General features: G+C 41.5%; 2 protein-coding genes across 2 annotated transcripts; both read left to right on the top strand.

Moving 5' to 3' along the window:
- Positions 1–9,798: 9,798 nt before the first annotated feature.
- LOC6498350 lies at positions 9,799–10,362 on the top strand. Its single transcript, XM_032455167.1, has one exon. It carries the CDS (start codon positions 9,799–9,801, stop codon positions 10,360–10,362), a length of 564 nt encoding a protein of 187 aa, XP_032311058.1.
- Positions 10,363–10,449: 87 nt separating this feature from the next.
- LOC6498351 lies at positions 10,450–11,377 on the top strand. The gene has a single exon (XM_001962566.4). The coding sequence runs from the start codon at positions 10,613–10,615 to the stop codon at positions 11,294–11,296; it is 684 nt and encodes a 227-aa protein (XP_001962602.3). The 5' UTR covers positions 10,450–10,612; the 3' UTR covers positions 11,297–11,377.
- Positions 11,378–11,603: the final 226 nt, after the last annotated feature.

Below are 11,603 nucleotides of genomic sequence, written 5' to 3'. Positions count from 1 at the left end.
ACCTGTTTGGCTAATGCACGGTCTGGGCGGCGGACGAGAACAACAATAACGAGACTCTCAACTCATTATGCATTGTTTATTGCCACTCAAAGTCGCACCCGCGCTTGCAACATTTAGATTTTTTTGCAGCAGCTGCAGCAGCAGCCAGCATTACTCCTAATGCACATGCAACAATGGGGCACAACACCATTCCCCCATTACCCAAACCTTGCCCCAAACCGTGTGCTTTCTTGCAACTCCGGTGCTTCACATTTGAGAGAGTTTTGGTTTGAAAGTTTATTTTTGTAGAAATTTAAGATAAAAATTACCAGAGAAGTCCTTGGGAGTTGGGGGCTTTGATTTTCTATAAAGTGTATCCTATTCCTGATTACTGGGAGGTCCTGCCATCCTGCCATCCAGCCATCCTTCCATCTGCTTGGCAAGTCAAGTCTGGCACTTCATTATGCATATTAAGATACAAATTCTTTGGTGCTTGCGAGCAGGTATCTAACTTAATTTAAGTGACTAGGGAGCAGAGGAGGAGTCGGCTCCGTGTGTGCTGCTAATGGCCTTAATAAAAAATGCAACATTTTGATTTAATTTAATTGAAATTCACGCCACTCGAGCAACTCCATTAGGCAGAAACGTGTCCAACGTCAAGGATGCAGATGATGGGAGCGCCGAGGAAATCAAATTACCCAACACAGTGGCACGGGGGCATGCCACAGGCCAGGATCCAGGCAGTGTTGTGGGAGGTGGGTGGGTGATGGGGGGTGTGGGTTGTAGCGACTCAAATAAATATTGTCAAAACACTTGCCAAATGGCTAAACAAAGAGCAGCAGTGCCACGGACAGGGCAGTGTGCACCCCTTCTCTACTTTTTTTTATTCCAAGAGTGGGCGTGCCAATTGATAATGCACTGGGAGAAATTTTTTAACTTCAAAATAGATAAGATATATATATATATAGCTAGATATTTCATGTCTCTGAATTTTTTTTAATTTGAAATATATAATACCTTTAGAAAAACCTTTTATTGAAAATATATTTTCTAATTTCTTTCAGTGCTCAGTCCAATTGGTCCAAAAATGAGACTGGAACTGTAAGCAAATCAATTTGATTCGATTTAAATTTAAAAGCATCTGCACACAGGCACTCATCACCTCCAGTATTTGGGTCCACCCCCGCCCGGGTTTCCATCCATTTGGGCTTGTTCGCTGCCCTCTGCCCGCTGAGTGATCTTGAGCGTGATTTTCATGTCGGGGTCACGTGCCAGGAGACGCGTGCCGCCGACATAAGTTTTCGCTTCGAGATTCGCAGCTCTTCAAGTCGGTAATAAGGGGGGTGGTGTGACCTTTTTTTTGGTTATAGTTAAGTTATCAGTTTAATTTTATTAGTCAAAGGGATTTATTTTGTCGCACATATACACAAGTTTCCTTTTCTAATTCGTAGCGTGTGTCCTGGCAGTTCTGTTTCCCGATAAGAACTCTGGAAGGGATGGGAAAGGATTTCCACCTCAGGGGGGGAGGTCATATACTTATTGGCTCTGTTCCTACAAATGTAAGGCGATTAGTTTTGTAAATTATAGACCTTAATGAGGAGTACCATTTAATTTAATTTATTTTTTAATATTTCCCATGTAAATACAAATGAGAAGCACTTAAGAAGACCCAGCTTCCGCATCTTGGACAAGTACATCCTATTCACCTGTACAATACCCCAAAAAGACCACCTGTCCTGCCTAACTCCTAACGCTCTTGAAGTTCTCCAAAGTTCGGATCAAATCAGCCATGGAGGTGTCAGGATACAAAGGACGCGCCCTGACACGCGTCTGACGTTTATTGGTGCCCTCCAGCTGCAGCTAAGAAACTTTTCTCCAGAAGGACCTTTCAAGGAAAAGCCACATGTGGAAATTGTAGACGACAAGCAGACACAACATTAGACACAAAAAAAATACACACACACAGGATGGGAAGGACACTTGATTTCACCGAAGATTGTAATACGCTTTGAATAATAATTGATAATGGAACTGACTTATTATTTACCAAGCCTTACAAGGACTAGGTTTTAGAAATATTATAATTATAATTTATTATTTTTTTTTAATACAAGCCTATACTAGTTATATCAACTATGGCTCATACCCTTTGGCAAGGACATCCAACACTGAAGAAATTGAAACATCCGCTACTACAAGAATGGCGGCTAGATAGGAGAGTGAGGTCGCGATTTGTATTTTTGTGTAAATATTTTCATGTCAATATTGGAAAAGTAAACACGGCCTGAGCTGGAAGTTGGGGAAGGGCCTGTTAAGTGCTGCCCTTTAGGCAGCTGGCAAGTGGGTTTAAAATTTCCCATGTCCATTGGCGACAACTTGTCCAAACATTTTGGCTTGGCTTTCTTCACTCCAAATATTTGAAGTGTTTCAAATTTCCAAAAAAAAAAAACGTACACTAAATTAAACAATTTTTTGTTGGTTTCTTTAAAGTGTTTTTTAGTCGCCTATCCCCTTTTTAGAAACAGAGAAATCTCCTTTTGGGCCAACTCACTCAATGATTTCTGGTTTGCCTGAAAAATTTATATTTTGTACTCTTGCCCTGCCGAGGGTTTCTGTTTCAAGCTGGTCGGTGGCAAGGTGGGCGGCAAGGACTCTGGGGCGTGGCAAGCTCAAGTGCGTGCTTGAAAAACAGAAATTTCACCGCATTTCGCGTTATTAACACGTAGGTGCCAAGAACTCTTGCGGGTTCGGGTTAGATGTGGTTCAGGGCACAAGAAAAAAATGTTTCAAAAAATATTTTAATATATTTTTGTATTAATTAAAATATTATAAATAAAAAGCAACCTTTCCTCGGATAACCTGCAGTGGTTTAATAAAAGTGTGATCTTCCAAAGTCCTAATCTTAGTTCCCCAAAAATATGACTTAAAACTTACAAAATCCTAACTTAAAAATAGCAAAAAAAAAAATACTTAAAAAAATATATTACAGTGCTGACACTGTGTAATAAGGAGTTTTCATGGCCTCTTGAACGCTCACGCTTACCAAGCGAGGACATTTTAATTGAGAGTGTTGCGAGGAAGGACGACGTCGCTGCTGTCGATGATGACGGCGGCGCGGTACTTGGCCAGCTGCCGCTCCTTCTATGAAGCTGAGCGCCTCAAGTGCGGTCCGACGTCCTCACCACTCAGGACTCGGTACTTCGGCGACATTCTTTCTCATCTTTACCAGCTCAGTTGGGTCGGTGGGGTCGGCGATTCAGTTCAGGTGTTGATGGATGAAAATTCTGAGGGTAATGTCTGAAAGGCGGACACTTGGACTAGGCTTTCAGAGTTAGCCATGAATAACATCTTGGAGGTTAACTTGGACGTTTGCGGAAGTTGACAGAGTTAAGAGAAAGTTACTATTTAATTTTTATTTTATTTTAGATTTTATAGCATACTTATGCGATTTTTTTTAGAATTTTTTAGACTGTTTAATAGTGTCCTTAAAATCCTATAAGCGCGACAATAATTTTCATTTTGGGATCAGACGGGAGGACATCATTAATTTTCTCTCAGGGGGAATGAACAGGGAAAGGGAAGCGACAATTGCCAAAAATATTTACAGGCAAAACAGAAGCTGCGACAACAACAATCAGCCAACCGAACCCTAACCCACCCAACCACCCAACCACCCATCCGCCCAACCACCCATCCACACTCACTTTAAGTTTGTTCCCAGCGGAGCAAAAGAAGTCGAAATGAAATCAGCAGAAAATTCAATGAGCAGCTATGGGTGGGAGTGGGTTTTTTGGCTTTGTTTGTACTTCACTGAGAGAAATTATATTAAAATATATAAATATATTATTTAAATTGTATAATAATAATAAAATAAATGTTACTTCTTAAGTAATTATATTTTAATTATTTGTTTTATATTTTTATATATTTTTTGAAATATTTATTTCTTCGTGTAACTGAGTGTTGAAGTTCTACAGTAATATCAGGCTGGCTGACGTCCTGGCAGCGGTGGTTGATGACTGCAATTGATGGCTGGCAACCAACCGCTGCCCCACCCACTGCCTCCTCCACCACCACCACCACCCGCCCACATCATTTGGCAAGCGAAGGGGTTGCGATTTCAGAAAGTGTGTGTGGGTGTGTTGGTGTGTGCGTATCAGCTGCTTAAGCCGAGGGGCTGATTTCGGGCCAAAAGTAGAAGGGAGCTGAAGGATAACAAGGGAGACCCAGCCATCTTTTGGGCGAGTGGAGGGCAGAGAGTGTGGAGGTGACGTGCAAATGCCAGAAAAATATTATGTGACATGATAAATATTGCACACTGGGGGATTTTCGAAGCTATAAACGTAGACATAGCCCTTGTTGTTGTTAGCATCATTGCCGAAATAATATGACAGATTCATTCACGGCGCTGATGAGGATGACGATAAGTTGTTGCTGTGGTTTCACATCCTTTCGGGTGCCGGGAGTTGGCCACAATCCTAGCTGCAATGACTCAGGGTGTCACTTTGTGGCTTGGTAATTGTGGTTTTTTAAATTGGAAGGAATTAGTAAAAATGTGATTGTTTCCGCGGCTACCTTTTTATCAGCTACTGCAGTTTAATTGGGTTTTTAATCCTTGATTAATTAAGAAGGTTTACAATTCTAAACAAATACTAATAGGTCTAAGTAATAGTCATTAAATAAAAAAAAACGTGAAATATATATATTTTTTTCAGAGTATAATAACGTGTACTCATCTTCTCCCGCACCTTTTTCCCAATGTACTCCACGGATTGGGAAGGAAACTGCTACTACTACTATTTTAGGAGTATCAGATCAAAAAATTAAGAATAGTTTGTAGCTTTTTAATTAAAATTATACAAATATTTTAAATTAGAAACTATAAGGGAAAAATTCACTCAAGTGACAAGTGAATTAAATTAAATAAAATAATTGTTTAAAGCATTTTGATCTCTAGATCTCTAGATAATATGGTCTAGACTCTACAGTCTCTAGATCATATCTAATTAAGGACTCCGTCTACCAACAACTTCATTTTAAATACCTACACAGAAAAATATGTTAAACAAACAATTAATTTTATTCAAAAAGTTTGTGAATTTGTCCAAAAATACTACAAAGGTTTAAGAAAAATAATAAAACCCGATAATTAAAGAGGCGTGCGGTGATGGAGCTGGATGGAACCTGCGTCGCCGACCTTTTCAACTCCGGAGCCCCGTCGCGTAAAGTGCCCATTGCTATTCGAGTAACCTTTGGTCCTGTCTGCGGACAGTGGGCTGGGAAAGGGCAGCTCCCCCAAAAAAATAAAAAAAACCAAAAAACAAACAAACAAAATTGGCGGATACGGGGTAGGACGGTGGGCAGTGAACGGTGGGCGTTGGGCAAGGAGTGAGGGAATTCCTTTTGTTCTTATTGGAGCACGCGCTGCCAAATGCCAATACAAATGGCGCAAAAAAGGACGCGCCGCCACACAACAAAAAAAGGGAGAAAAAGTTACTCAGGGTTGCAACCACTTGGAAGTGTTGCCGCCTGCTCTGCTCCCCGTTGGTGGGGTTTTCCGACCTTAAACATGCGCACTAAACGCTAATAGTTCGTCCTGCGAGTAATGCGCTACCCTCCCGCCCCTTGAAACAATCTCCATTTTGTTGTGGCTCTTTGGCGGGCTTTAAGAAATTTAAGCTTAATGGTTTCCAGTCAACTTGCTCATACTCGTATGAAATATTTGAAAATTGCATTCATTAATTCCCATATTCACTGATTCGGAGGTGGTCCTGGGGGTGGTGGTGGGGGGTGGTTGTTTACTTCCTGTGCCCGCAAGATTGATTCACAGCGTGACCAAAGGTCCTGCAACAAAATTATTCACGCATCTCCGTCCTGGACATGCAAGCGGCCAAAAATCATAAAAAAAAGGACAAAAAAAAAGGACACGTGCGCTCCCTGATTTTTTACGACTTCTCATGGGTGTGGGGGCTGGGAGGGTTCTGGATGGGGGAGTGGGAGCGAAAACTGTTTACGAGGGTGTTCAACAAGATTTAATATCCCTGACCCGTGTCGCATTCGACGAGCTTCATCAACCAAAAGTCCGGCCCGGGAATATTCATTGGCCTTTCATTATTTAATTCGTTGCTTATATTTCTCCGGAGAACCCATGTTTGCTTATTTCATTAAATATAAGTCTGTACAGTTTTAATATTATTTATTTAAATATTATATTGGAGTTCAAATCTAAGCGAAAAGTAAAATAAACATTCCAGAAAAAATAATCGACCAGAAAAACTGGGCGTTTCCGGTGCCCGCAATAACTGTCAAATATCAATGTGCCCTCAAAAAAATGGCAAGAAATATCATAAAGTAAATAAATTTATGTAGGACAATAAAAATAAAATCCAATAAATATTTCCCTTGTCCCCTGCCCTCTCCAATGTGGGGCCTTGGAAACAATAAAGGATGTAAAAGATAAAATCCCATTACATTCCTTTGTGAGGTAACACACGCCCCTATGATATTCAAATGGAGGTCAAGTTCAGTAATAATCACAAAAATCAAAACTTATTTTTTTCCTTAATTTTCGGGACAAAATGTAAATGAATTTTATTCTTCAGACCCGCATTTCCCTACCCAATAGGATACATTATGAATATTTGTGGGCAATTAGTTTATTGTTCAATTTGCAGTTCGATTTGAGAAGCCAAATGACAGATTACCTCACTGACCCTCGGTCCCTGTTCCGAGCTCACCAAACACCCTCCCAGACTAATGATGTTGGTTAGGACCTCGCCGAGGGTTGCTCCGGCCGGCAATAAATTTAATTATCGTTAATCTACGATAATTTGCCATGAGAAAATGCTCAGTTGGTTCTTCATGCCTAGTTTCCGATGATTATTTATGTGATTTATCCGCCGGAGTTGGAACTGAAAATAAAAAGCTTTAATCTTAAGAAGAGTGAGAGTAGTCTTCAAGGTGGAGTTCAATTTTTTAATGACAATGATATTGTTATTGGAAATGTCGACAGATGACCGAGAGACTATAGGGAGAGTTCAATTAAATCGCCAACCTGTTCAGAATCAGATCGCAGCAGATAAGTCAGCTCCCATTGCGACGAATAATCAGCTTTAAGTCCGATTATTTCGGTTTTTTGGGCTTGGCCTAGGTTCGGGTGGTGTTTTCCATTTAAAACGAACTATGCCACACGGCAGTCGATAAGCTACACGAATTTGCATACAACCCGACCATCCAGTCGTACATCAAAGGGACGCCACACACACACACACATAGAGTGTACAGGACGACACTCGTGGATTCGGGGGAAACTTGACATTTTGCACTTGGTCAAGCAGAGGGAAATGCCGGGGAAATTGTGGCAGACGGACAAGGCGGTGGAGGCGGCCGACATCTGAAGGGGTTTCCACAACTTATGGCGACATCGATAGGACAAATACCGAACCAAAAAAAACGAACCCCTATTGCGGGAGGGAGGCGTGGAGACACTCGACAAGCTGTTGGCATACATAGAACGTTCTGAAAGCCCAGAGACACTCGAAAGTATGCTACAGTTGCCGCCAAATGTCTTCAGCCATACACACGCACCCACGTCCCCATTCGCAGCATCATTCTCATCCTCATACCATGTTCTGATCCAAAATCCACGGCATCCCCACCCCAGAATGTAACTTCCCTGTCATTTATCTTCAGCGTTTTGGTTTTTTTTTGTTTGCCGGGTCTAACGAGAAAGTTCGGTTGATTTGCCTGCTTTTTTATCTTTTACAATTAGAAACGTTGTCTCTCAGTTGTCCATATATTTCCACACAAAAAAAATCCAACATTTGTTCCAAACTTTTATCAATTAAAAGTCTTTAGATTCACAAAACAAGATATGCTTTTGTCTAAAGTCTTATCACTATTCTTGATGAATATTAATTTGGATCCAATGACCTGATGGCTTGTGGGGTTTCAAGCTGTTTTCTCAGTGTTCCAGGACATATATATTTTAGGGCGAACTCCCTGTTTCTGCTTTTTTTTGGCCCTTGGTCAGATAAATGCAATTTTGGTGGCCCGTCCCCCTCGCTGTTAGCATGTGATTAAGGAAGGAAATTGTTTTGGACAACGCACAGAACAAATAATGCTCTTGGGGTTGTCCTTCTTGTCCTTGGCCAGGAGAGGAAGTTCCTTCGCGTCTTATCGCCTAAGTAGCATCATTTAACTGCTGTCTGTGGTTGAATTCCTTTTTTTTTTGTGCGGATTCCTCTCGCTTTTTTATTATATCATTTGTTTCTGGTGGGGCAGGACAATTTGTCCTGACGAATGTCGGCGGGAAATGAAGGTAAATATGGAAAGAAACCCCCCATAGATTGTGGCTTTCAATCGATTGGGTATCTCAAGTTCCTGAATCTGTTTTCGTGATATCCCAATTACCTGAATTGAAATGCAAGTTGCCGCAGTAACCATACCCTTTTGAAAGCTAATATCTGAGTCCTTGATTGACATCCTTGTTGTGTCCTGCGAAAACTATGAGAACGTCAGTGGATGATGATGTAAATGGCAGTCCAGAATCCTATATAATTACGTAATCAGGATGGTTAAAAAAACGGTTAATGTCAGTCGGAAAAGGCAAACGGGGTGAAGTGACATTTTGTGGTTGAGCCATTTCGAGGGGTGATGGGTGTGGTGGGGGTGGGGGTGGTGTCTGGCATGCCCGGCAACGAACGCATAATTTATAATTGTCAAGGGAGTGGCTTTCTGGGTGGGGTCAGGCCAGTGCTGATTTATGGAATTTAATAAATTTTCACTGATTTTAATCGCTTGTAATTATACGTAAAGAAGCACAGGCCAGCCAGCCACCACAGCGTCCACAACAGTAACAACGGCAACAAAAAGACACAGTACAAATTTCAATTAAAATTAAGAACGAAATCAGTGTCAGGTGAAGGACCAGGACCAGAACCAGAACCGGGACGAGTGGGGGTCCAGGACCTTCCACCATTTGATTGGTTTTTTCCACTATTCGGCTCCTGAGTGGCAGTGTGTGTGTACATTTTCAATTTCAATTTCCGAGCCAAACATTTCCTTTTATTTTTATTTCATTATGATGCTGAAATATATATCCTTAAATACACACACACACGCATATTTCTCTCTGGACTGTGAGGTCGCTTCGTGGCTTGTATTTGTTATTGTATTATAAAGCCTCTCATATTCTTACCAGCAGCACTCGCAGATTGATTTTCCTGTTCACTCCTCTTTTATTTTTTTGTATTTCCTTGGAGACAAACTGGCCCACCCACCGGACCACCCCGGCTCGAGTTTTATCCAACTTCAAAGGTCTTTCGGCCGCTGCTGAGCCTCAAGTGTCCTTGCAGTATGTCCTGCGACGGCTTATGTGACATTTTTTTTCCTTTCATTTTTGTAGCGTTTTTTTGGCTTCAGCTCCCTGTTTCCATTTTTTTGTTTTCCTCTCTCCAAGGAGGCTCAATCGACCTCTATTCGATGGACCGAAAATGAGGTGTGGTCGGGCAGATTCTGCACTTATGTGGTTTCCATATTTTGAATGATTGAAATAGAAATTATGATCCATTTTACACCCCAAATAATTAAGAATGTAAGGTAGATCTCTACTTCATTGTGATATATTTCATATAATTGTAGCTTAATAATAATCCCTCCCAAATTAAATTGTCAATTCGGAGAATGAGTATATGGAGTGCGAATGAGAATGGTATTACTTCCAAAAGGTTTCTCATACAAACGATCCTAATTTTTGTGGCCTTTTTGGTCCTGGCGCTCCCACAATGGGTGGTGATCTCTCACTTTGCCACGGACCACATGCTCTACACGATAATCTGCTTCTTTATCGCCTACGTGTTGCTGATCATTGTTTACCTGGTGGAACCGATCGAGTATTCCCGCCCATGGAACTATATTGTCGTAACTCTCTGTTACGAACTCCTAACGCTCGGCTGCTCCACTTTTGTGCAACAATGGAACCTGCTCTACACGATAGTTACTATAGGTTTCTCCCTGGTCCTCCTGGCCATCGCCCTGACCGTCTGCTTTCCGCTCATATGGTTCGACAAGTACCCGAATCCCGTCAAGACGGCGACCTTTGTCTCGATGTGCTTCGCCCTCGTCTACTGCATCATGAACATGAGGCTGCTCAAGGAATGGCACTACTGGGTGGACTTTGCGGTGTCCATCTTCATCTTTAGTGCTATGATTCGATTGATCTCGCACGTCATGATTACAGATAATAAGTTTGAGACCGTGGTGGTGGACGATATTATGGTCACCGCCTTCAAGTTGTATATTAACTTTTGTCTAATTTTCATTGGATGCGCCATTGCCGTGGACTGTATCCGAGTGAACACTGATTGGATTGTGGATGAATAAATGTTCCTGAATTCTGTTTTCCATGGAAACAAAACTATACTTAAAATTTTTAGTTGGTTTTACTAAGTATTATCACAGTGGTTTTGTTTAGAACTTCACTTTTCCATAAGGACTTCAAATGTAAAATCCTAAAAATTGTCAAAAATATGTTCCAAATTAAAAGTTTTTCTGAAAGGATAAGCAAGGATATACCCATGAAGTTGAGTTGTGAAGGTTGGCCAGTGACAGTTCCGCGTGAATCGAGATAATCATGCCCGAAAACGAGAATGGAGTTAGCCCCAAGAAGATTGTGGGCCTTGTTGTACTTATCTTGGTCATATTTCTACTCGTCGCTCTGCCCCAATGGATACTGCTGTGCCTCTATGCGACGGATCACCTGGTGTACACCCTTACCTGCTTCTGTGTCGCCTTCCTGCTCCTCACCTGCATGCACCTGTTCGAAGCCCTTAAGTACAAACGCCCATGGAACTACATCGTCCTTGCTGTCTGCTACGAGCTGATGACCCTCGGCGCGGCCAGTTTCCTGATGGAATGGGATATCACCTTGACGTTCATCGTCCTGGGTGTAGCCTTTTTGTTTCTTGTACTGTTCCTTCTGCTCTCCCTCCTGCTCATCGTGCTGGACAAGTATCCGAATCCCTTCAATATAGCCATAGTGGGCTCCATGTGCTTCGTGCTGGCCTTTTTCTTCGAGGTCGTGGATGTCGTGAAGGAGTGGTGCTTCTGGAGAGATCTGGCGGTAACGGTGTTTCTAATCAGTGTGATCCTCATCCTTGTCTCGCATGTCCTTATCACCGCTGACAACTTTGAGGTTCTGGTGGAGGACGACGCGATGATCGTTGCCTTTGTTGTCTACATAACCTATTTGCTCTTTCTGATCGGAGGTCGAATATCCGTAAACTGCATTCAGCATAACAGGAAACATCACTGGTAGTGGGAATATTTTGTAAATCTTTATTTAATAGTGAGTATTTTTGTATCTTGTTATAAAAGTATACAATAATAGTTACAATTATCCGGAAGACTTTGATTAAATATGATAGCTTATAGGCCTTGCCTTGCTTCCCTGTTTTTATAGTTTCATAAATATATTAAGCAAATATATGAATTCCAAATAGAGACTTCAATAAGTAAGAGGTAAGCCCCTTTTGTAAAATGGACATGTTGGCATCCATAATGATATGATAAAGATTCTATATGGCATTGGAATGATTCATTTTGGAATCGGAGAGAACTGGCAG

The sequence above is a fragment of the Drosophila ananassae genome, chromosome 3R, assembly GCF_017639315.1.
Source record: "Drosophila ananassae strain 14024-0371.13 chromosome 3R, ASM1763931v2, whole genome shotgun sequence".
NCBI lineage: Eukaryota > Metazoa > Arthropoda > Insecta > Diptera > Drosophilidae > Drosophila > Drosophila ananassae.
The sequence above is the reverse complement of the archived record's forward strand: the minus strand, read 5'-3'. Positions and strand labels throughout refer to the sequence as shown.

Bases quoted from the DNA above. Each gene is read 5' to 3' on its own strand.
- LOC6498350 (XM_032455167.1), top strand. From the start codon at position 9,799: ATGCTCTACACGATAATCTGCTTCTTTATCGCCTACGTGTTGCTGATC.
- LOC6498351 (XM_001962566.4), top strand. From the start codon at position 10,613: ATGCCCGAAAACGAGAATGGAGTTAGCCCCAAGAAGATTGTGGGCCTT.